This window comes from Hemicordylus capensis, chromosome 4 (genome assembly GCF_027244095.1).
Source record: "Hemicordylus capensis ecotype Gifberg chromosome 4, rHemCap1.1.pri, whole genome shotgun sequence".
Taxonomy (NCBI): domain Eukaryota; kingdom Metazoa; phylum Chordata; class Lepidosauria; order Squamata; family Cordylidae; genus Hemicordylus; species Hemicordylus capensis.
Genome location: NC_069660.1, coordinates 322002960 through 322028594, shown reverse-complemented (window position 1 = coordinate 322028594; position 25635 = coordinate 322002960). Strand labels below are relative to the sequence as shown.

The following is a 25635-nucleotide window of genomic DNA, read 5'->3' as shown; positions in this document are numbered from 1 at the left end:
CAGGGGGAGAGTAGCTGGCCCTATCCACCCCAGCACAGGACCTCCGTGACTGTTGCTGGTGTCTATCGTATGTTTCTTTTTAGATTGTGAGCCCTTTGAGGACAGGGATCCATCTTATTTATATATTATTTCTCTGTGTAAACCACCCTGAACCATTTTTGGAAGGGCGGTATATAAATTGAATAAATAATAATAATAAATATAGTGGACCAAGTCATCAGAAAAGCTGAACGGCCAGTCTATCTGCTAAAAGACTACATGGGTGAGCCAGTTCTTGGGAGCTTCTGTCTTGAAGAATTACAGAAAGTTAAAGCAGGAAAGGACAAACTGTACAGGGTTGAAAAAATCTAGCTACAAAAGGGCATGGTAAAGTAAAACGACATTTAGTAAAGTGGGCAGGGTGGCCTGACAAGTTCAATAGTTGGGTGCCTGCTTCAGACCTCCGCAATGGGTGATGGGGGTTTTTACATTAGGCTCCCTAGTAATGCCAGCAAGAAGGCATTTCCACAGAACACTAGTTCAGACTTCACCATCCAACTAGCCAGGCCGCTGGATCTTCCCGGGGAGTGGGAAGTGGGGCTCTCGGAGATACAGTACCCATGCACTTGGGACACCATCACGGCAGATACCCCCTTTCAATATAGCAAGGGGTTAAAGAAATGGATCTTCTACTTACGAAAGGAGTATTGCTCCTGTATTGCAGATTTGCCAGGCGACCCCGATCACCACAGCCCCCCCCACTCCATGATGGAGCTGGCAGTCATGTGAGCGGCCGATCCGGCCACCCAGGGCTCCCTTTTGATCGCCTGCTCTCCCCACAAACCCCCTTACAGCTCTTCTCACTGATAGTGAGAAAAGCCTCAATGAGAATCACGGCCGGGCCTTTGCCGAACAGACATCGGTGATGGGTGAAGCACCCCACAAAACGGTGTTGATATATTCTCGGTTGCTTGAAGGCAGGGACATCTCCATGGGTTCTCCTACTCCAGGAGCCCCGAGGCGGGAGAGATTTGTTTGGATAAAAAGAAAGACACGCCTGCCTGAGTGCGAGGAGGAGAACTCCGCCCCAGTTCTTTCTGTCCTTCAGCAGCTCCAGGCAGTTTCCTTTCTCTCTCTCTAGCTTTTCAGCATTTTTTGCTCTCATTTTAGCTCTTTTTCTCTTCCTCTTCTATTTCTTCCCTCTGTGGCTCACCCTGGTTTATCCTATACTTACTCTCTCTCTCTCTCTCTCTCTCTCTCTACACACACACACACACACACACACACACACACACACACACACACCCCTTCCCCCCCCTGCTCTCCCCCCCACACCAGTTGTCCCCTCCCTCCCTCCGCTGTATAGAGCAGGATCTCAAGGGCAGATTGGTTGTTTTAGCCCTGCAGGGGCCGAATCAGACAGTTTTTGGGCCCGGGAGTTCACAAGGCCTGTTTCTCGCCTGCAAAGCCAACAACAGCAGCAACAATGGCTTCCGAGGAGCTGCCCGCCCCTCTTCAAGCCGCGCAGCCAGCAGCCCCTTTGGCCACTCATCAGCCGCCAGATCGTGCTGCCCTCAATTCCCAGGCAGCTTCTATGGCCATCGCCCAGCCGCCTGAAGAGCCTGCCGCATCAGCATCGGTGCCGGCTGCTACTCAGCCTCCCGCGCCACATGCTAGCAGAGCCGCCGCTCATCTCCCGCCCTCAGGCTGATGAGATCCTCAGCAGCCCGCAAGAGAGCAGAATTCCAGGCCACATTGGAAGAGCTCCGATTTCGCTGGCAGCCCCTGGTGAACCCCCCTCCGACTTCCGAGGAAATCCGGGCCATCAGACTGCAGCCCCACTGAAAACAGCAACCAAAAATGGCGGCCCTTTCTCCACCGATTGCAAGTACCTCCTATGGGGGACCTGGGGATAAGGGGCAGCGCTCTTTGGGCACTCAGGGAAAGGGGGGATCGGGACCCAAACCATCCTCTTCCACTTCTGTGGGGCCCAGTTCCTTGGCTTCTGCCAACCAGAGCCCAGCCATCTTACTCCCCAAATTGATTCCTCCCGAGTGGCAGGCCTGGTTTAAAAATGCAATTATAGACACTCTATTGCAAGTCTGGCCACCCAAAAAGTCCAAAGCAAAAAAGGCAAAGAGGAAGTCCAGACAGAGGTCTCCCATTCCTGATTCATCTTCTAGCGCTTCTGTTAGTCCTACACCTAAGAAAGCTACAGCTAAGCGCAAACATACCGAGCCAACCCCCACTATTGTCATTGATCAGGATCACTCCTCTGAGCAATCCGACTATGACCGGGATCTCTCCTTGGAACCCATACCTGACCCTGACTCAGATACAACCCCAACCCAAAACGAGGGCGATTGGTCAGATGCAGAGGAAGGGGACCCACTCCGGTATCCCAGCGTTTATTTGTGGTGGAAGACTATCCCCCACTCATGATCAGGATTATAAAAACAATTGCTCTGCCAAATAAATCTACCCAAGAACCCGATCCCACAGTAAAGGGGGAGTTGGTGTTCCCTAGGACAAAAGCAAAAAATATATTGTTACCTATGCCAGATTTATTTTCAGATGTGGTGAAAGAAGAATGACTCCTCCCTGCCTCAAATCGCAGACCAATGGTGATAGCTAACAAGTTTTATTCCTTCCAACAGGAGGCATCAAACATGATAAAGACACCTAATACTGATGCCCCAATAGCTCAATTGGTATCGGGCTCTTTGGTTCCAAAAAGATGGCAAAGCCTCCCCCAAGGACCTGGGGGATAGAAAGGCTGAACTATCTTTCAAGCGTGTTCATGACAATTCAGCCCTAGTCACTCGAGCCACCTCTGCAGCATCTATGGCAGCCAGGGCATCTCTCCTTTGGGTAGATGACCTCATTAGCGACCCACTATCTGATCCAGTGACGATGCGCCAACAATTGGTGAAGATACAGAAGGCCCAGGCCTTTATGGCCAATGCTACGTTAGATGCAATTTGTTTTTCAGCACGAGTGTCTGCCGCAGCAGTGGTGGGCAGACGCCACCTGTGGCTCAAAAATTGGCAAGTAGATGCCAACTCCAGAATCAACCTTTCTTCGGTTCCATATGATGCCTCCAAGCTTTTCAGAGACACTGCCCTAAAGGACTACCCTAAATTGACTCCAAAGACAAGTGGAAGATGATGCCCTCCTCTACAGTTAAAAAACCTGATAGAGCACCTTTTCGGAAACCCCTACACTACCAGCATTCCAACCAATCCTTTCGGTGTTTCCGTTCCTTCCGTGGCACAGACAACAGAAGCCAAAGAGGCTCCTGGAACAGGCAACGCCAATCCTTCAGGGGCGCCGGCGCCTTCAAGTACGTACCACACTCCAAGCAGAAATAGCAACAATGATGCAAGGCCTACCTGGCATGGCAGGCGTTTGTCCCAGTTCCGCCAAGCCTGGGAATCCCTCACTTCAGACGCTTGGGTCTCAGAAATCACGAGACAAGGTTACAAAATAGAATTCCACTCTCCTCCCTCCTACAAGTTCCTACCAACTCCAAGGCCACAGTCCTTCGCGAAGCACTCACAGATGCTACAAGCAATCCAACACCTGCAGGACATCAGGGCAATCGAACCAGTGCCCACCCTGGAGGAGGGAAGAAGACTCTATTCTATTCTCTTCACAGTACCAAAAAAAGACAGAACCCAACGAGCCGCCCTCGACTTAAAACGCCTGAACAAATCAGTACACCGGATTCACTTTCGCATGGAAACCTTAAGATCAATCTCAGAGGCCCTGCATAGGCATGACCTACTGACTTCAATTGACCTGAAAGAGGCCTACCTGCATGTATCTATTCATCTGGACAGCAGAAAATTTCTTAGGTTCAAGTATGCAGGCCAGCACTTCCAGTATGTGGCCCTGCCTTTTGGCTTCTCATCTGCACCTCGGGTTTTCACAAAGATCCTGGCGCCCCTGGTGGTGCACCTCCGCCTCCAGGGAGTGTGGGTCTTTGCGTACCTAGACGACTTGCTTCTTCAATCATGCTCCTCTCAAGAGGCCCAGTGAGATCTCCAGTCCACTCTGTCAGCACTGGATCTTCACGGTTTCCTAGTAAACATTGAAAAGAGTCAGCTGACTCCGTCACACCAGCTATGTCACCTGGGAGTAATAATAGACACGACAAAAGTGACCATGTATCTCCCTCCAGACCACCTAGCCACTCTTCAGTCGGAAATCAAGCTGGTTCTATTGATGCCAACGGTTCCCCTCAACACGCTGATGCGTCTGCTGGGCTTGATGGTGGCAGCACTGGACTCCGTGCCTTGGGCACACCCTCATCTACGCAGTCTGCAGTGGTTTCTGCTCCCATTCCAGAGGGAAATCGCCAGAAAGTCAAAGCGCAAAGTAAACCTACCAGACTCGACTCGGACATCACTCTGCTGGTGGTTACACTCCAACAACCTCCTGCAAGGCAAGCCCTTCCTGGATCCTCCCAGGACCATTCTATACACTGACGCAAGTGACAGAGGCTGGGGAGCCCATTGCTCCAACCTGTCTGCTCAGGGACTCTGGTCAAGACAAGAACAAGAACACAGCATAAACTAGAGAAAACTTCAAGCCATCCGGTTAGCTCTCCTAGCCTTCCAACCCTCTCTCCAGGCCTCCCATGTGTTAGTCAAAACAGACAACACAACGGCCAAAGCATACATCAACCAACAAGGGGGTACTCACTCCTGCTCATTACATCAAGAAGCGATCTTCCTCCTAACCTGGGCGGAGGAACATCTGGAATCCATAATAGCCCATCACATCAAGGGGGAGCTGAATGTAGTGGCGGACTGGCTCAGTCACATCGATGTCTCCCCAGGGGAATGGAGCCTTCACCCCAGGATCTTCCATCAGATCATGGATCGCATGGGAGTCCCAGTGCTGGACCTTTTCGCAACTCCATCCAATGCAAAACTTCCCAGGTTCATGTCAAGTTTCCATTCCCAGGGCGCAGCAGCAGTAGACGCCATGTCAGCCCAGTGGCCGGAAGGGCTTCTCTACGACTTTCCCTTGACCCCACTGCTAGCAAGAATCCTTTGCAGAATCCGTCTTCTCCGAGCCGAGGTAATTCTCATAGCTCCCTTCTGGCCTCAATGTCCTTGGTTTCCGGAGTTACTCCACATGTCGGTCACACACACACACCCCGCATGGGAGTTGCCACCGACACAGGGCCTTCTTTCGCAAGGCCCGCTCCAACATCCCAATCCTACTTGGTTGCGTCTCTCCGCCTGGAGACTGAGTGGCGGATCCTCAGACAGCAAGGTCTCAATGGGGGAGTACTAGACACCATGTTGGCATTGCGGCGAGTGTCAACGGAAAGAATGTACCAATACACCTGGCGGTCATTTCTACGTTGGATGGCACGGCATTCCATCCCAAGACATTCTCATTCTCTTCACCATCTCCTTCACTTCCTTCAGGAGGGACTGGAAAAGGGTCTCAGGCGAAACACTTTGAAAAGACAGGCGGCTTCACTACTTCCATTGCTCGCCAACGGCACATCCCAGTCCTCTCAAGCACATTCTCATCTCTGCCATTTCCTGAGAGGTGCATCTCTACTGTCACCTCCAACAGTCCACTGATTTCCCACCTGGGACCTGCATATTGTCCTTCGCGCCCTGCAACCACAGCCCTTCGAACCGATACGGTCCATTCCCATCAGGGTTTTGTCATTTAAGTTAGCCTTCCTTGTCGCAATCACATTCGCTAGGAGGATTTCTGAACTTCGGGCCCTATCAGTGAACAAATCATTCTGCATTTTCCTCGAAGATGCCATATGTCTGGTCCCAGACCCATTCATGCATCCAAAAGTTTCATCCACTTTCCACCTGTCTCAGGACGTGTTCCTGCCATCCTTTTGTCCCAAACCCTCCCACCCGACAGAAAAGAGGTGGCACAAGTTGGAAGTTTGATGCTGTTTAAAGGTCTACATAACACGTTCAGCATCATTCAGGACCTCAGAGAGTATGTTTGTGTCTTTCCACTCTCGGTCCATGGGATCAGCAGTATCTTCGGCTACCATAGCAAGGTGGATCAAGGCGTGCATTGCTATGGCCTACGAAGCGCAACGCATCAGGCCTCCCGCCTCCATTCTAGCTCACTCGACCAGGGCGGCAGCAACCTCAGTCGCTACAAACTCTCATTTTCTACAAACGCCTCAGTCGATGAGATATGCAGAGCAGCCACATGGGCATCATCCTCTACTTTTACGAGGCACTACAAGATCGATGAATTCGCCTCTGCCAGAGCCGCCTTTGGGAGGCGGGTCCTACAGCAGGTTCTTCCTCGACAGTCGGTCAGACCACTCCCACCCGTATTGGTCAGTTGTGGTATGTCCCATGGAGATGTCCCTGCCTTCAAGCAACTGAGAAAGGAGCACTGGTTTCACTTACTGTGAAGGCTTCTTCTGCTTGCTGAAGCCAGGGACATCTCGGCCCACCCGGCTGCAGCACTCTGACCTACTCTCGACAGACTCCTGGGTCGAGGACCCTGCACAGATCAGGCCTTCATTCTGCCCTCACTATGTCGTCTACTGTTCCTTCTTGGTTGTTTACAATCTCATTTCCTCTGTATGCGCTACATGTCTGCCTTTACCTTCTGAGTCCGAAAGAACTGGGGCGGAGTTATCCTCCTCGGGCTCAGGCAGGCGTGTCTTTCTTTTTATCCAGTCAAATCTGTCCTGCCTTGGAGCTCCTGGAGGAGGAGAACCCATAGAGATGTCCCTGGCTTCAGCAACCAGAAGGAGCCTTCTGGGTAAGTGAAACCAATGCTCCTTTATATACTTATTCTTATCTTTATGTTAATATCCAGTTATGCATAGGCTTTTGTAAACTGAGCATCCTCCCCCCACTAGAAGGACCAATCTGTTGGGAATCCTCTTTGGTGAGAGAAGTGTTATTCAATGGTCCATTGTAGGCTGGTGGCCATTAATATTCTCCCTCCATTACAATGTGTTTTCAAGGCAGGGCTGTCCATAGTCTCCTTGAAACACATTTATCTGCCCTTCTTCCTGCTCCATTTGGGCCAACTGAGTTGTGGTGTTGGGGGTGATGTGACTTTTTTTTGATAACTTCTCAGCTGCCTTGCCCAAATCCGCCAGCAGGGGGGAGTGCTGTTCCAAAACAAAAATTTATCTTGCATCATTTCAGTTTTGCACAAGCAATAACCTGGGGGCGGGGCTTAAAAAGGGGGGAGTGGGGTGTGTGAGGAGATCCTTTGGAGTGACAGAACATGGGAACTGCTTATGGAGTGGTGGGGGGAGCGCAAGAGAACCCGTGGCGAGCCAGGAAGGGGGAAAGACTGGAACTGGCACGCCTCCAGATAAATAAATAAATAAATAAATAAATAAATAAATAAATAAATAAATAAATACAGGAGGGAGGAGGCGGAGGGGAGGGGAGTGCTCCTCCAGTGAGGGCTGTGGGATTGCACAGAAGTAAATGCATTATGATTTAGTTCAATGGGCTTCCTTTTAAGTAAGTGATTGTTCTCTCTCCCTGCCATTTGCTTTGTAGTCAGCAAATGGAATTGCACAGAAGTCAATGATTCAGTTCAATGGGCTTCCTTTTTAGTAAAAGTGCATGAGAAGGGGTTGGATTCAGAAATCTGCTCAGCTGCACTAGTATGAGTCTCTGGCCAAAGTAGCAAATTAAAAGGGGACTGCACAAAAGAATCCTGGTGGGAAAATAATAATAATAAAACCCCTCTGATGCACCCCTCCGTCTTCCCTCCCCTTCTGTGTTGACAAACTCAAGTTATATTGGAAGCAAGCGGAGGAGCATTTGAACTACTTTTCTTCTGACAGCAAAGTCAAGGAGAGGAATTTTCAGCTATGTGGTTGAATGGTGATGAATTGTGTATGCTTTGAAACAGAAGATATATATCCTTAGAAGAAGGAGGGCTTTTGTTTGTTTGTCCCCTCCCCCTCCCCTGCGGCATTATATCTTGTTATGATTAGTGTAGGTTTAAGGGATTTCCCTTTTCCTTTTTCTTTCTTTCCCATGGCTGTGAAAACCATGTGGACTGCATAAGAGAACTGGTGGATGGTGTGTTTTATCTTACCAGAGACTGTGCTCAGTAGGGTTTTAAAAAAACACAACCTTTTGGAATTCTCTGTTTTAGGTAAATGTTAAATGCTAAATTTCCCTAAATAACCATCATTTCCTATTAAAACACATAAAAGCATAAGAACAGCCCTGCTGGATCAGGCCCAAGGAGGCCCATACAGTCTAACGTCTTGTTTCACACAGTGGCCCACCAGATGCCTCTGAGAGGAGAGCTGGTCTTGTGGTAGCAGCATGACATCCCCTTAGCTAAGCAAAGTCCACCCTGGTTTGCATATGGATGGGAGACTCCATGTGTGAGCACTGCAAGATATTCCCCTCAGCAGGGGATGGAGCCGCTCTGGGAAGAGCAGAAGGTCCCCAGTTCCCTCCCTGGCAGCAGCATCTCCAAGATGGGGCTGAGAGAGAGTCCTGCCTGCAACCTGGGAGAAGCCGCTGCCAGTCTGTGAAGACAATACTGAACTAGATAGACCAAGGGTCTGACTCAGTATATGGCAGCTTCCTATATTCCTAGAAGCCCACAGGCAAGAGGTGAGGGCATCTCCTGCTGTTAGGAACATAGGAAGCTGCCATATACTGTTGCTCCCCTGCAACTAGGATTCAGAGGCATCCTGCCCCAGACCAGTAGCCATTGATAGACCTGTCCTCCATGAATGTATCTAAACCCCTCTAAAAGCCATCTGGGCTGTTGGCTGTTGCATATATCATAGTATTTATTTATGGAAAGAAATGTGTTTCAGCATGTATGTTCCATGTGCCTTTTTGAATGGTACACAAGGGCCCTTTTGAGTTTACCCCCGGTGTTGTTTCTAATGGTGAATGAGCCAAAGATGATTGGCATATTTACACTGTTTTTACATCCAAAGTTTCCAATCTGTTCAGTTCTCTTTGTATAGTTCTAGGGCCCTCCTGAGCTGCTCACATATGTGGTCCACATACCAGTATGTTTCCCTCCTGAATGTACTACCTCAGTATCATCACACCCCACCGGTGGAAATGCCTTTAAAAATGTGCTGTGTAGGGTTGTGCAATGCTTCAGGTTGCTCTTTGTTTGGGCAGACACTCAGGCCGAATAGGGCATCAAAGAGTTAAATCCAAATCTAATAGCCAGACTGCTGGATCTCTCTGAAGCAAATCAGCAATGTCTGAATCAATGTGGAGAGATTCCAAGAGGTTTGGCCATTTGGAGGCTTTTCCCCTGCTGTTTTTCAATGGCAAACAAACACTGCAACTTGTTGAAACTGACCAAAGAGAGGGAATCAGGTGATCTCCCACAAAAGTCTCTCTGGACCCTTCCAGTCACAGTGCTTTGAGGGAGGGAGGGAGGGAGAAAGAATATATCAGGCTCAGCTTGCTTAGCCCATATGATGTGTGTGAGGTGGGAGAGAGGGAGGTCTATGTTTATTGTGGCTGACCTCCCGACTATGGTGCACTTGTGTTATGAGGGAGGGGCCTCAATTTCCATCAATCTCCCCTTCCCACTGAGGTCAATTGTGACAATATCCCCGAGGGTCATACAGCCGTCAGGGACATATTTTGGGAAGTCACCATTGGCTTCAGAGGGAAGGGGAGATGGATGAAAACTGCCCCTCTCCCCTAGGACCAGTACAGCATTAGCTGCACCAGCCCTCCATTCCTCTGGACATCAGCTCTGTGTCTTAGCTTAGCTTGTTGTTAGTCTGAACTTAAAATTCCTGCACCTGTTGGCTTGAAATATGGTGGGCATCAGCCTCAGAAGGGGCTACCAGTTCCTTGCTGTTTTCCCTGCTGTTTTCACCCCGCTGTGGAATAGCAGCAATGAATTAGAAGGCCTTTCCCCCTCCAACATGTATTTGAAAATTTGCAGATGGTATGCCCACAAGGGGTTTCCACCCTTGTTGTTTTCATCGAATTCTGCAAAGAAATCAAGTGTTTTTAGTGTTCCTCTCCTCTCCATTATATCCTATTGACCAATATGGACAAATCACATATTTTTATCTGAACCACTGAATCTGGATGGGGGGGGCACCCAAAGTGCATCGAAAGCGCCAAATGGAAGAGTGCAGTTACCAAATCAAACACTTGAGAACATAAGAACAGCCCAGCTGGATCAGGCCCAAGGAGGCCCATCTAGTCCAGCATCCTGTTTCGCACAATGGCTCACCAAATGCTGCTGGAAGCCCACAGGCAGGAGTTGAAAGGGGCATGCCCTCTCTCCTGCTGTTACTCCCCTGCAACTGGTACTCAGAGGCATCCTGCCTTTGAGGCTCGAGGTGGCCCACAGCCCTCCAACTAGTAGCCGTTGATAGACCTCTTCTCCATGAAGTTATCTAAACCCTTCTTAAAGCCATCCAGGTTGTTGGCTGTCACCACATCTTGTGGCAGAGAATTCCACAAGTGGATCTTGCGTTGTGTGAAAAAGTACTTCTGTTTGTTGGTCCTAGATTTCCCGGCAATCAATTTCATGGGATGATCCCTGGTTCTAGCGTTATGGGAGAGGGAGAAGAATTTCTCTCTATCTACTTTCTCCACTCCATGCATGATTTTATAGACCTACCATGTCTCCCCGCAGTCATCTTTTTTCTAAACTAAAAAGCCCCAGGTGTTGTAGCCTTGCCTCATAAGGTAGGTGCTCCAGGCCCCTGATCATCTTGGTTGTCCACTTCTGCACCTTTTTAAGATGTGGTGACCAGAATTGTACGTAGTACTCCAAGTGTGGCCTCACCATCATTTTGAATAAGGGCATTAGAATATGAGCCGTTTTCAGTCCGCTTCCTAATGATCCCTAGCATGGAATTGGCCTTTTTCACAGCTGCCACACATTGAGTTGACACTTTCAACGAGCTGTCCACCGCGACCCCAAGATCCCTCTCCTGGTCCGTCACCGACAGCTCAGATCCCATCAGCGTAGACTTGAAGTTGGGGTTTTTCTTTTTTTGCTTTTAATTTTTTTATTGATTTTTACAATATCTTAACAATCTCGTTACGTCCAATTAAACAAATGTTGACTTCCCACTTACCAATCCGCGCTAATCACTAACTATACAATTCTTTTTTTTTCCTTTTAAAAATTGTATTGAGAAGTTGGGGTTTTTCGTCCCAATGTGCATCACTTGACACTTGCCAACACTGAAGCACATTTGCCACTTTGTCACCCACTCCCCCAGTTTGGAGAGATCCTTTTGGCACTCCTCACAATCCGTTTTGGATTTCACCACCCAAAAGAATTTGGTATCCTCTGCAAATCTGGCCACCTCGCTGCTTACCCCTACTTCTAGATCATTTATGTATAAATTAAAAAGCACCGGTCCCAGTACAGATCCCTGGGGGACCCCACTTCTTACTTCCCTCCATTGTGAAAACTCCATTTATACCTACCCTCCGTTTCCTGTCTTTCAACCAGTTAGCAATCCACACATGTACTTGTCCCCTTATCCCATGACAGCTAAGTTTCCTCAGGAATCTTTGATGAGGAACTTTGTCAAAAGCTTTTTGGAAGTCCAGGTAGACCATGTCAACTGGATCACCTTGATCCACACACCTGTTGACACTCTCAAAGAAGTCCAAAAGGTTGGTGAGGCACCTGCCTACTCACACAGGCCTATTATCTGTTATTGTTGTTTTTATTATTCTGGAATTTGTAGGATAAATATAGTCATCATTTCAGGTTAGGCAGGATGTGTTCTAAGTGGATTTGTGAGCTTCTGTCTGCGGGCTTATAGAAGAGAAACCCACTAATTGCCTAATCTGAAAATAAACAAGGCTTCTAGCCAGCTGCCATGTTCTACACAGGTCTTGTGAGTCTAGTTAATTCCTTTGTAACTTAACTTTTAACTCATTGAGAATTGAATTATGTAACTTGTAACTTAACTCCATTTAATATTTAAGGCTAATAATGATTAAATTTAGTTAACTTGGTTATTAACTTTCTCACTTGGCCCTGATCCAGCAGCTGGGTTCTTCACATCCACTGGGCTCCTTGGGCTCAGATCCTAGTTATGTCCAAGCGGGGAGGATAAGGGAAACTTGCTCGGGGCTTAACCCTGGGAGCTTTCCACACTAGCAGCCTCCATACTGGATCACCTGATGGTCTCCACAACCATGGGGAAAGGACCAGGAGTCTCTCTGGCTGCGCGAGGCCTCTTCTGAGCTCAGCCAAAGGCAGAGAACGTGGGCCACCAAAGCACAGCATGGAGGCTGACTCTCCGTCGCTCACTCGGCACACCAGCCAAAGACCAACCTCTCTCTCTCTCTCTCTCTCTCTCTCCTTTAAAATAAAAAGCCACCCAGGGCAAGAGTGAAGGGTAGGTGGCATGGTTTCTAACCAATCGCTGACCTCTTTTCTTAGGGTTCCCCAAGTCAGCTCAGTATCTTGACTCCTTGGATGCCTGAGATGCAAAAAACCCTAATTTCCTTCCGGAACGTGCTCATGGGCACAGGCGGCACATTTAATGAGGGCCAAGCAGACCAGACCTTCCTGCTTGGGAAGGCTGTTTACTAAGCTCCAGCACCTGAAGAAGGTGCTCAGAATTAATGAGGCTCCTCCTGCCAGGAAGAGGAGAGGAAGTCTTTGAAGCAGCTTTGCTTAAGGTAGAACAACATCAACAAGGACAAGAAGGATGATGATGATGATTGCTTGGGTGTCTCTGCAGCAGAGCCTGGGGCTTCAGGAAGTGGCAGGGGGGAGCCAGCTCCTCTGGCTTTGAAGTCCAAACACAGCCGGCCTTTTGATCCGGAGCAGGGCAGGGCCACTACTGGGTGTCTCCTGGTGCCTTGCAAGGAAGGGCCCTCCAGCACCCCGCCCCTCCCATTGCCATGTGATGTTGCACCTCCTCCCTGCCCCCCCATCCCTTATGCTCAAAAGATGGCACAGGAGGACTGGTGTGTGTGTGTGTGTGTAATCTTCTGGCCTCTTCGGCTGGCACGCTGTCATGCCCTAGTCCACTACTGCTGCTGCTGCTGCTGCCCCTGCCCCACTTCTGCTTCTTATCTTGGCCTCCAGGGGTGAAGTGTTGAGCCGAGCCGGGCAGGCCACCCCCTGTGGCGGCGGCGGGGGGCTGTGGCTCGAATATGGACGTTACATGCCTGGGACGTCACGGGCATGCAATGTCCATAGTCTAACTGTGAGGGCATGCAATTCAGCCAGGGAGGCCTGCCAGCCACAGAGCCCGCTGCCACCATCACAAGGGGGTGGCCTGCCCTGTTCAGCTCAACCCCCACCCCCTGGAGGCCAAGTGGCGGTGGGGCAGGGGCAGTGGGGGCGGCGGGGCTGCCTGCTTGGGGGCCCCCCGATCCTCTGGAACCAGGGCCGTTTGTCCCTGCTTGTCCAATGGACGCTACGCCCATGGCTGGAAGTGCCTTTCCCTGCGTGAGACTCTGCAGAGCCCCCAGCAGCTGGGGGAGAGAACAGCCGCCTGTGTGGGCCAGCTTGGCAGACAGGCCCACACACAGACGCACCACCCTCATGCTTGGTTCCTGCTCCCTTGGATGCCCCTCTCTTGGGGGTCCAGCCCTCCTCCTGGGGCGTGTGGCTGACAGGATCCTTTGGTAAGGGTCAGACACAAAGACACAGGACTGCCCAGGAGCATTTCCAGAAAACAGCTTTCAAGGAAGGCCCAGAGTTTCTCAACGTTTGATTTAGCCAGAGCAAGTCCCACTGCCAAGGAAGCGCTGCCAGGATTGGTGCCTCCCCCTCAGGGCGGAAGATCCAGGAGTCCACCTGCAGAGGCCCAGCAGGATGTTGGAGGGAGAAGATACCCCCCATTGGGACCCCAGGCATGCTATGAGAGAGGGAGGGAAGACCCCCCCTCCAGTTGAAAGACCCCCCCCCTCCAGAGAAGCAGGGAAGGCGTCTTTCAAGCTTCTGAGCATGTGGAGGAACAGCTGTCAGTGCCCAGCCCACTGCTTTCCACCACGTGTGGAGGATGCGCCCCACACTGCTACCCTGGGACGCAGAGCTCAACAAAAAAAAAACCACTTCACCTGCTGCCCCCAAGTAGACGTCTGTGCTCTGGGCCAGGTCTACCACAGCAGCCTTTCAACTTCTGTCATAAAAACAAACTTTGGCATAGTGGTGAGGCCCATAGCTGTGGGTTAGAGAAACAGAAGCGACCATTTTTCTCTTAAAGATAAACAAGTAATTTCACTTTGCAAATAGTCCAGCTTTAAATCAATAGTTGCTTCATGAGTTCAGTACAAGAAACAAACAAACAAAACCTCAACCGGTTAGGGTTAGGGTTAGCAGAGGGAACAAACAAAACATGGCCAGAGATGCAGCCACTAACCCGGCTCGCCCTAAGCCCTAACAGTCCTTGAGAAACAACTCCAGCTTTTCCTCCATTCAGCCTCAGAGGCTGTTCTTTCCCAGTTCTGAGTGACGGCCTTTCTGCAGAGATCTCACCTCTCTGCCAGTGATTTCAGCCGCTCTGCGCCAGCAATTCTTCCCTTCCGCAGCCTCTCTCAGACTGACTCTTTCCCAAGTCTTCTGCTTTTTGACTGCAAGCTCTTCTGACTCCAGCTTGCAACTCTGGGACTCTCGTCTTCAACCCTTTCTTCTTGACTGTCTCTAGGACTTCTTCCCAAAGCTTCCAAACTCAACCGAATTCTGTCTTCTTAAAGGTGATTCTTTCTGATTCATCCGAGCTGGTGGCCATCACATCCCACGGCAGAGAATTCCACAGGTTAATTATGCACTGTGTGAAAAAGGACTTCCTTTTGTCGGTCTTAAATTCCCCAGCATTCAGTTTCATGGAATGACCCCTGGTTCGAGTGTTGTGAGAGAGGGAGAAAAAATTCTCTCTGTCCACCCTCTCGATTCCATGCATAATTTGATACACCTCTAGCACACCTCCCCTTCGTTGCCTCTTTTCCAAGGTAAATACTGTAGCCTTGCCTCCTAAGGAAGCTGCTCTTGGCCCCTGATCAACTTGGTTGCCCTCTTCTGGACCTTTCCCAGTTCGACAATGTCCCTTTTGAGAGACGGTGACCAGAACTGTACAAATTATTCCAAATGTGGCTGGCCACACCGTATATTTGTATGGAGGCATTGTAATACTGGCTGTTTTATTTTTGGTCGCCTTCTTGATGACCCCTAGCATGGAATTGGCCTTTCTCCCAGCTGCTGCTCGCTCGGGGTCACCCTCTGGGCCGCACCCTGCCCCTCTTTGCCCCTCCCCTTCTTGTATTTCCTCTGATGGGGTTGGGGTTGGGTAGACCCTTGGATGGGGGTGGCAGGGCTGCGGCTTGGGGCTTGTGTTTCAGTGAGGGGCACACCCCCTCCAAGATTCCGCAGATTCACAGATGTGACACCCCTCCCTGTGCTTACTCCAAGCAGCACTGCCTGAGCACCCCCCTGCCCCCCTGGCCCAGAGGCCTTGCAGAAAAAGGCCCCACTCCGCCAGTTGTGTGATGCGGTCTCCATCCTCTCTGCTGCGCCCTCTACCTTTGGGAGGTCTTTGGGGTGAAGATGTGCCAAGAGGGAAGAAGTGTCTGAAAGGGAGATGAAGGCAGTGGGGGGGGCATTGCTGAGGATGGTCAGATGGTGTCTGGTGTGGAGAAAGTGGAGAGCAAGACCCTTCTCTCTGGCTCCCACAACACTGGAGCTCAGGGCTCGTCCCATGGTTGGCAAGAGAGATGCAAGGAAGGCCTTCTTCTGCCCACGGTGTGCATGACTCGTATCTGGGCTTATCTGCCACAGGAGGACGTGGTGGTAAAGCTTGGATGGCTTTAAGCGAGCCTTAGACAAATCCTAAGGTCGATCAATGGCTACTAGTCCGGATGGCTACTGGATGCCTGCAGTACCAGTTGCACAGGAACAATGCCAGGAGAAGGGGGCACCGCACCATCTCCTGCTGGTGGGCTTCCCAGAGACCTCTGGTGCGCCACTCTGTGGAGAAGCAGGAGGCTGGAGGACTAAGGGCCTCCTTGGGCCTGCGTCCCAGAAGGGCTCTTCTTCTTGGGCGGAATGGGAGGCCGGGCCGGGGTGGTGCCTCCGTGGTGGCCATGCGTCTCTATGCATTTCATTGACATTGCAATGCATGCAGGAGAGACCTGATGGCTCCACCCTGCCACACCCAGAGATCTAACCTCCAGAGACCCTGATGATGGTGGCGGGGAGCAGAACTCGGGAGAACACCTCCCCCCCCCGCCCCCAGCAACTCACACAGGCAGATTTCTAACAAGGAAGCTCCCAGAGGCCAAAAGCAGGTACAAAAAAATAGGGCCAGTGATTTGACAGGGAGGCGGGGGGGGGGGCGGGACACAAAGGTCCAGGACTTGCTTCTGGCTGGACATTTTGTTGAAATTGGTATCCCCCCCCCTCCGCCCCCCGTGAAATCGCTGGCTGCCTGATAGACCCCGTAGGCCGTATGGAATCCATGTTCAGCTCTGCCTTGCTCCATATTGCCGAGGGGGTTTCGTTAGGGTTGCCAACATTTCACTGCCAGAATGAGGGACACAAGTTTGGAGGGGCTGGGGGGGGGACAGGCTGGGGCAGGGGAGGTGCCTGCAGTGGTAATCCAGGGCCTGAGTATTCATGATGTATATGTGATTGAATTATATGCTGTTGAATAATGTCAGCATAGGGGATGGAGCTGCTCTGGGAAGAGCATCAGAAGAGTCCAAGTTTGCTCCCTGGCGGCATCTCCAAGAGAGGGCTGGGCGAGATTCCTGCCTGCAACCTGGGAGAAGACAGTACTGAGCTAGATGGACCAATGGTCTGACTCAGTAGGTGGCAACTTCCTATGTTGTTGTTATTTAGAACATATTCAGGTTATACCACTTTTCCACCCAGAACTTCTCAAAATAGTTTACACAGCAAAAGGAATAAAATGCCCCCCCCCCCCCCGCCCGCCACTGCTTACCTTGACACCCAAATGCGGGACAAATGCTGTCCCTGTAGGGAGCAACGTTTCATCCCTGAAATGAGGGACGTCCCTGGTCATCTGGGACAGATGGCAACCCGGTGCTGGAGGGTCCTTCTTGGGTCCCTCTTTGTGTTCTACATGGAAATGGGGGGATGGGGCAGCTGAAGGGGGTGAGGGGGGAGGGGGGAGTGATGTCACAACGCTGTTTGTGTACATCCTGCTGCTGCTGCTGCTGCTGCCGCCCGGGCTGGGCCAAGGAGGTGTCACCCCAGGGCAGGGGTGGGGAGCTTTAAAGCACAGCAGCCTCCTGGCTGAGCACAGTCAGAGTCCAGAGCAGCCTCAGCAGCAGCAGCCGCAGCCACAGCAAGAGCCCCAGGGAGCCCAGTGCGTCGCCCTCAGCCTGCAGGTAGGGGGGGGAGGGGGCAGGCAGATGGGGAGGGGGCTTGTGCCGAGGAGGGTGAAGCGGAGCAGGGGCCCAGAAGGGAACCAGGCCCTGGAGGGGGCTGCCTCAGACCCCCCAGCAAGCAAGGCCAGCAGCAGCAGCAGCAGCAGCAGCAGCAGCAGCATCTCCCCCCACCTGGTGGGGCGCGGCAGGGGTGCCCTGGAGGGGCAGAGGCCTGCTGCTTGTCTCCCCTGCCCCTGAGCACCCCTCCTCTGGGCCCCTTGCTGCGGAGGGGCAGACAAGCAGCACCTGGCCCAAGCAGCCACACATGCCCGTCTCGGCTGCTGCTCTCAGACTTTGGGCCAGAGCCAGCTGGGGGGCAGCAGTGCCACCCCATGACCCACCCTGGCCTGGCCCAGCCCCCTCCGGCTGGCCGGCCATTTCCTGCTCAGGGTTGGGGTCCTTGGACCGAAGCCCCGGAGGCTGCTTGGGTGCTCTGGACCAGCCAGCCCCTGCTGTGCTGATGGCAGACCGGGGTTGGGGGGAGGCCGGAGCGGGCAGGGACAGCTTGACCCCCTGAAGAGGGAGCCCTTGGCCCAAAGTGGCTGCCAGCCTAGCAGAGGGACCCCTTTGGCCTGGCCCAGCAGGGCTCCTTATGGGGAATAAGTTCCTTGCCCACAAGAAACGAAGCGGCCAGGCCCTCCCGGGGCAAATCTGCTTTCAGGAAATGCGGCTGAAGCTGCCTGGAGTGGCTGGAAGGCAGCTGCTCCTCTCTTGCCCCCCCCCCCCAGCGCCTTCCAGAGGTCAGAACTGGTGCCTGCAGCATCCCTCAGTGTCCGCCCCTGACACACACACACACACACACCCGGGGCTCCCAGCGTGGTCCCAGCCCCCTTTCCGTGGCCAGTTCCAGGGCCTGCCAACCTGCCCCCAAACCGTCTTCTCTTGGAGAAGAAGCCGCGTGGCGGGGTGGCTGTGGGTGAGCTGGTGGCTGATTCTGTGGTGGGGCGAGAGAGAACGAGGCCTTTGCAGGGCCCTGCCGGCAGCCCACATGCCCGGCCAGCCTTAATCGCCACGTGGAGAAGAGGCCAGCAGCCGGGCGGTGCTGGGGGCCTGAGGCAGGCGTGGGGGGAGGAGGAGGAGGAGGAAGTGACACCCCGGGAGGGTGGCAGGGCCCAAAGTGGTGTCTTGGTGCCTCCTCCTGATGGGCCGAGTGGCCGCCTGGCAGCCCCTTTGTGAGACGAGAGTGCCCTGGAAGCAGGGCTGGGCCGAGCGGGGAGGGCTCCCAGCAGCCCGGGGGGGGGCAGCCCCAGTTGGCATGCCCCAGGCCGAGGCCCCTGCAGACACGCCGCCTCGCTGGGGAAGACGCCGGCCTGTGTGCCTGGCTGCTGGGAGAGCCGCTCCCCAGATGGGGTAGACAGTCCTGGCTTCACGGGAGGAGGAGGAAGGCGGCCCCTGGAAGTGGGTGGGGGCTGGCTGCTGGGTCGGGCCCAGAGGCCTCTGGGGTGCCCACCGCCGGGAGGAGGAGGAGGAGGAGCACAGCCTCCCCAGCAAGTGGCGCCTCCCCGACATGCTCTGGGGAGTGGGGAGCCCATGGGGAGAGGCAAGGCGGAGGGGCTGGCTCTTCCTTGGGGCTCGTGGCAGGAATGGGGTGGCTGCCTGGGAGGGGGGCCTCCCTGGCTGGACTCTTCCCTCCGCCTTGGGGGTCTCAGGCCACCCCCAGCTTCAGCAGGAGGGCAAGCCTTCCGTACCCCACAGGGGTCCTGCAAGGGCTGCACCCAGACACTTCTCCGGCTGGGCTGGGCACTCCTGCTCCGGAGCAGCTTGGCCTAAGCGGGGGGGGGGGGGGGCACCAAGGAGACACAGCTCCCTCTGCGGCCTGGAAGCAGCTGCCTGGCGGCTCCCCCCCCCCGCCCCCGCCCGCAAGCTGCCTGCGGGCTGGCCGTGCCTCAGGGAGGGCTGCGTGGGGGGCTCCTTGGGACCTCCCGGGCTCCTTCGCTACAAGCCGCTGCGGCGGGAAACCCCCCTCCCCCCCCACCAAAGAACCTGGCAATCTGTGTCTCCCCCCCCCGCCCCCGGTCTTCTTCTGACCCGGCGAAGCCGGCCCTGGCAAAGGGCTTGCAGAGGCCTCTGCCCGGGGGGGGGCGGGGGGGAGCCCGGCCAGGTCCTTCTTTGGTGCCAGTCGCGGCTTCTGCCTCCGCGGAGAATGAGGCCGCCGCCGCCGCCGCCGCCGCCCCAGTGAGCTCCGTGGGGAGCGTCGCCTCAGCACGCCAGCCGGCCCGTCTCCAGCCGGGGCGCCACCTCAGCCCCATGGCATCTGTCCGAGCAGCCCGCAACCCAGCAGTCACGCCGGGGAGTGGCTCCTCTGCCGGCCTGGAACAGGTTTCCTGGCTGGGGGCAAGCGAGGGCCGGCGCGCCTGGTCCGGCCGGCCGACTCCTCCCGAGGGCTGCCTGCAGGGAGCCGGCCGCTTGGCTTCCTTCCTGCGCCGGGAGGGAGAGGGAGGGAGGCGCCTCCCGGGGGCCGTCGGGGGGGGGGTCCGGCTGGCTGGCTGGCTGCCGGGAGGCGCCTCGGTGCGTTCCCCGCTCTGGCCACGCCACACACACGCTCCGCGGGCGAAGGCGCTCTCGGCTTGGGGGAGCTCAGGCGTGGCCTGGGGAGCCCCACCCGCCTCCCACGTCGCTGGCCAGCCAAGCTGCTTCTGGTGCTAGACATAGCAAGCTGCCGCCTCCTGAGTCAGAGCCTCGGTCCAGCTAGCTCAGTATGGCCGACTCGGACTGGCAGCAGCTCTCCAAGGCTTCAGGCCGGGAAGGGTCTTCCCCAGCCGCCTTACCTGGAGATGCTGCCGGCAGGGAGTCACCCTGGGGCCTTTGGCAAGCCCAGCAGAAGCTCTGCCTCCCCACCCAAGGGACGCTTCACGGACGGGGGTGTCATGCTAGTCTTCTCTGTAGGGGTCCCCGTGTCTGTAGGGGTCCCCCTTGGCCCCCACCCCCACCCCGGTGGGTTGCTGAGAGTTGAGGCTGGCTTGGCCAAGGCTCCAGAGGGCGCCTTTAGTCCAGAACACACCAAGAGGCTGGAGGCTCCGCCATGACGCTCTGGGCCGCTCGCTGCCTTCGCTGGCACCCAGGAGGCAGCAGCCCTGCCTGGAGCACTCTCTGCACACACACACACACACACACACACACACACACACACACACACACACACCTGTACTTGTTAGCCGCCCCATAACACATTGTTCTCTGGGCGGTCACAACACACAAGTGGCTCACAACAGCCCCCGCCCCCCCCAGGTGTGTCCCCCTGCCTGTTCTGCAGCGCCAAGGGGAAGGAGGGTGGGAGGTCCCAGGGGGCTTAGCAGCGCCCTGGGTGAGCTCCCGCGGCCTGGCTCTGGGCCATCACTCACCTCCCATCACTCACCTCCCGCCTGCCCTCCTTCTCTCCCTGCAGAGCCCTTCCTCGCCACCGCGGCAGCATCCGCCCCCAGCGCCTGCCTGGACAGACGTGCACCCCAGCCATGCCACACGACAAGCCCTTGGCCACGGGGGGCGCCGATGGAGCCCCCATGATGCAAGTCCGCGAGGAGCCCCACTGGCCCTTCCCTTGCGCCACCGACCTGAGGGAGGACCACGTCATCGCGGGAGTCCTCCGGGAGCCCAGCAAGGAGCGGCTCAGCCTCCAGCGGGCCATGCAGAAGGGCCTCCTGACCCACAGCACCGGCCTGGCTCTGCTGGAGCACCAGGCCGCCTCGGGCTACATCGTGGACTTTGCCAAGAACCGGATGCTGTCTGTGAGGGACGCCACCAACGCCGGCCTGGTGGGCCGGGAGCATTTCAACACCCTCTTCGTGGCAGAGAAAGCCGTGACCGGCTACACCGACCCCTTCTCGGGCAACAAGATCTCCCTCTTCCAGGCCATGAAGAAGGGGCTGATCGTCAAAGACCACGGCATCCGCCTGCTGGAGGCCCAGGTGGCCACTGGGGGCCTCATCCACCCCCTGCACAGCCACCGCCTGCCTGTGGAGCAGGCGTACAAGTGGGGCTACCTGGATGCAGAGATCTGCAAGCTGCTCTCGGACCCCACCAGCCACACCAAAAGGTGCTTCGACCCCAATGCCCGCGAGACCCTCTCCTACCTGCAGCTCCTTCACAGGTGTGTCCCGGATCCCGTGACTGGCCTGCTGATGTTCCCGGTGCTGGAGAAGGGAGCTGTCCAGCTGGATGAGAGCCTGCGCAGGGCCTTGCAGTCGGCCACCACCACGGTCCACGCGGGGCTTTTCCAAGGCCAAGAGCTCTCCATGTGGGACCTCCTCTTCTCCAGGTGCGTCCCGACACACAAGAGGCAGGAGCTCCTCAGGCAGCTCAAGGCCGGCACCCTCACCCTTCAGGACATCACCCAAATCCTCATCGGCACGGTCACTGAGAGGGAAGCCCAAAGAGAAGGCTGCCAGGAGAAGGAGAGGCACAAACGCGCCTCGGAGAAGGAAGAAATGGAGAAGGCCCTGAAGTCGCGGATGGTCACGGTCCCCGTCGGAGAGTTCCACGGACGGAAGGTCTCCGTGTGGGACCTGCTCCACTCCAAGGACATCCCCAAGGGGAAGAGGAAGGAGCTGCTGAAGCTGTACAAGTCCGGCATCCTCACCCTTGACCAGATGGAGACCGTGGTCACTGGCATGATCTCCCAGATAGAGGAGGAGAAGGCCAAGGAGCTGAGCCATGCCGCCCGCACGGGCCAGGAGGTGGGTGCCTCCGAGGCGGCGGTAGGGGGACGCTTCGACCCTCAGGAGGCACAGCTGAGGGAGGCCTTGAAGGCAATACAGATCCCAGTGGCCTCCGGTGAGTTTAAGGGGCAAAACGTCCCTGTGCTGGAGCTTCTCTTTTCCAAACATTTTCCTCCAGAGAAGAGGCAGGAGCTGCTGGGGATGTACCGGGAAGGGGCGCTCAGCACCGAACAGATGATAGCAGCTGTTAGTGGCACCCTGGAAAAAGCTGAAGCAAGTAAAAGGAAGTTCACAGTTACCACAAAACGCCGGACTCCAGAGGCGTCCGGATCCAGGGAAGTCAAGGCTGCAGACTGTCTTCCTGGCAAACACAGAGATGAGTTGCTGAAGTCCCAAATCGTCACGTTGCCTGCTGGGAAGTTCCAAGGCCAGCAGCTGACCGTGTGGGACCTCCTCTTCTCTCAGTACATCGCAAGGGACAAAAGGGAAGAGCTCCTGGAGAAGTACCGTGAGGGCAGGTTCAGCGTCCAGGAGTTGGCCTCCATGCTCACCATCCTGGCCTCACTGCATGACCTTTTCCACTTCCTGGAGCAGACGGTGACTGGAACTGGCACATCCCCCACAACTGAAGAAATGCCCACTTCGGTCACAGCCTCATTGGAGGAGGAGGAGGCTGACAATGACGATGCCAGTGATGATGATGATGACGATGACGATGACGATGACGATGAGGAGCAGGACGAGAAGGACAAGGTCTTGAAGTCCAGGATGGTGGAGGTTCCTGTGGGTGAGTTCTGTGGGCGGAAGGTCTCCGTGTGGGATCTGCTCCACTCCAAGTACTTCCCAGAGAAGAAGAGGAAGGAGATCTTGAAGCTGTACAGAATTGGGATTCTCTCGGCTGACCAAATGGAAAAAGTGGTCACAGCTATTGTTACCAAAGTAGGGGAAGAGAAGGCTAAAGAGGTCCGGCCCGTCAGCCTGCCCAGCAGCCGAGACCCCAGAATGGTGGAAGAAGCTGGGAGCCTCTCCAAGGCCGACACCACGGAGGTGCTCACCTTTGAGTTCCCCCTGGGCGAATTCCAAGGCCGGCGGGTCTCGATGTGGGACCTGCTCTTCTCTGCCTATGTCCCTGAGACCAAGAGGCAGGGCCTCCTGAGAAGGTATGTCCTGGGCGAGCTGGAGAGCCAGGAAGTGGCCGCCATCCTCACCGCTCTCATCCTGGAGGCCCACAAGCAGAGAAGCACCCCAGGCACCCCACACCTCTTCAGTCTGCTGCACCCCGACGCCTCCCACGTGATGTTTGGGCCCACCCAGGCCCCGAGGGCCTCCATGCACGACCTCCTCTATTCTCAGGAACAAGAAGCTCACCGGGCCGGAAGTGTGACCTTCAGTGAGATCACCATGACCACCACGGTCGTCCAGGGGCCTGAGCAGAAGCAAGAGTAGCCCAGCTCAGGGGCAGGTTCCGGCAAGCAGAGCAGCTGGCCCCGGGTGCTGAGCTGCAAGGACACCAGCAAAGCACCCACGGGAGACCACCGGGAGGAGGGGAGGGGAGGGGAGGCCAAGCAAGGGGGAGGGGGAGACCCAAGGGACCACCCGGGTCGGCTTTGTAGAAACCCGTTGGCAGGGAACAGGCCTCAGGGGCCGGAAGAAGGGAGAGGCCCAGCGCACCACCCGGCTGGACTGGCCATCAATTGGAGCCCCCATTGGCCACACATGATACATGGGAAGCAGAGCGGGGAGGAAATGCGGCGGCGGCTGCTGTTCCTCTCCCACTCTCCCTCCCTCCCACCAGCAAGCAGCACACCCGAGGGAGCCCCCCCAGCCTGCACAGAGGAGACTCTCTTGGGGGAACCAGAGACATACACATCTAGCACAGAGGAAGCGGCTTCCTCCCGACTCAGACCCTTGGCCCGTTGAGCGCAGTGTTTTCTACACTGACTGGCAGCAGCTCTCCAAGGGTTCAGGCAGGCTTCCCGCCTCCCCCCCTACCTGGAGATGCTGCCGCCAGGGATGGAACCTGGGCCCTTCTGCAGGCAAAGCATACCCTGAGCTACAGCCCCACCCCCCAAAATAAGTGTGTGTGCGTGCATCAAAGGGCTCCTGACCTTGAGCTTGGGACCAGATGGCTTTTGCTCTTGTGGACACCTTCTCTGTGCAGGCTGAGTGGGGCGGGGGGGGGATAAGGGACACCCCCCTCCCAGACCCACCCACACACGTCAGGGACCCAGCAGATCGGAGCCCTTTCACCAGCTCCACGCCTGGCCAGATGAGTTTCTCTCCTTCTTCTGAGCTTGTTGGAATCTCTGGCCCAGAAAGGCCTGGCCCCTGGCCCCAAACAGCCCTCCACTGCGCCAAGCCATGCAAAGGGGGCACCACCCCCAGCCCCGCTCCCCAGCTGGAGTGGCCCCCACATTGGCTCTTGAATGGCAGGGCTTTGGCTGGGGCACAGCTGGTCCCCAACTGGGCATGAGGAAGCAGCCCAGGGCCAAATCATGCACCAGCGAAGCAGAAGCCCTTCCCCCAGTGAGGGAGCCCCCACTTCCTCCTCCTGAGGACCGGTCAGCCACTGGCCACCAACCCTCCGCCCCCCCCAGCCACCCGCGGCTGCCGGCCTGGAGGCTCCCTAGTCGGGTGCCTTGTGGGCCTGCCGCCTCTCCTGGCCAACCGCCAGCCTGGCTCCCGCCTGCCCTGTCCGGCCCTCCCGGTGGTGAGCCAGGTGCTGCCCTGCCGGCCTGTGCCTGGCTTCTGGCGGTGGGAGAGGCCCCCTCCAAAGCAACGGGCTCTCTGGTGGCTGCCAGGAAACGCTGCTCCCGGGGCGGTCCTGCCTCTGACCGGCTTCTTGGCCGGAGGCCTGTTTTGGAGTGCTAGTCCGTGTGCCCAGAGCGGATCTCGGCTGCACCTGGCCTGTCAGTGGGGCCCCTTGGCCACGAGGGGCTGACCACGCGTGAAACGGACAAGGACTGGGGGGCATGATGGTGAAGAGGCCTCTGCACAGCTTCCCTTCCTGGCCTGTCCCTGGGGGGTGGCAGCCAAGGCGGGAGGCCAGGCCTGGTCCACTGGCCATGGGGAGTCTTCTCTAAGGTGGCTATACCACCTCTTCCCAGGCGTGGAGCGTGGCAAGCCACTAAGTATCAGTGGTGGTGGTGGTGGTGGCGGTGATGACAGTAATAAATGAATGAGGAGTTCAACGATGCTTTACCCTGTCATTGTCTTTTGGGCTAGCTCATGCCAACAAAAGTATTTTTAGACGTGAAACTGGTGGACGGATCATGTTGGAGAATACCAGTTTCAAAATACCAGTTCCCAACAAGCGTGTGATGCAGTCCAGTCCAGCAGATGAGCAGCCAAGGGGAAGAGCCCCAGCCAAGCCAGCCACCGGAGCAAGCAGGAGGGAGGGAGGCCGTCACCTATGTGCCACAATAGAACAGCATCCTCAATGATTTTTCAAAAGGTTTTGTCAGTGGTGGACCTGCTGTTCTGGTCGCTCCAGGTCTTCACACTCACATCAGTTTCGGAGGATGAATACAACTGAAGGGAGCCCGGGCGGGTGCGCGGCTGGGGGAGTCAGTCATGTGACTTGCCTCTGGGGGGCCCCCAAGGCAGTGGGCCCCCAGACAACTGCC

The 25635-nt window shown here is 55.5% G+C and overlaps 1 protein-coding gene across 1 annotated transcript; it reads left to right on the top strand.

Moving 5' to 3' along the window:
* Window positions 1–1649: 1649 nt before the first annotated feature.
* On the top strand, window positions 1650–25200 carry LOC128323267 (epiplakin-like). Its single transcript, XM_053245995.1, has 6 exons — window positions 1650–1867; window positions 2163–2375; window positions 3256–3322; window positions 4615–5067; window positions 6614–6756; window positions 20740–25200. Exons 1-6 carry the CDS (start codon window positions 1650–1652, stop codon window positions 23453–23455), a joined length of 3810 nt encoding a protein of 1269 aa, XP_053101970.1. The 3' UTR covers window positions 23456–25200.
* The last annotated feature ends 435 nt before the right edge of the window (window positions 25201–25635 follow it).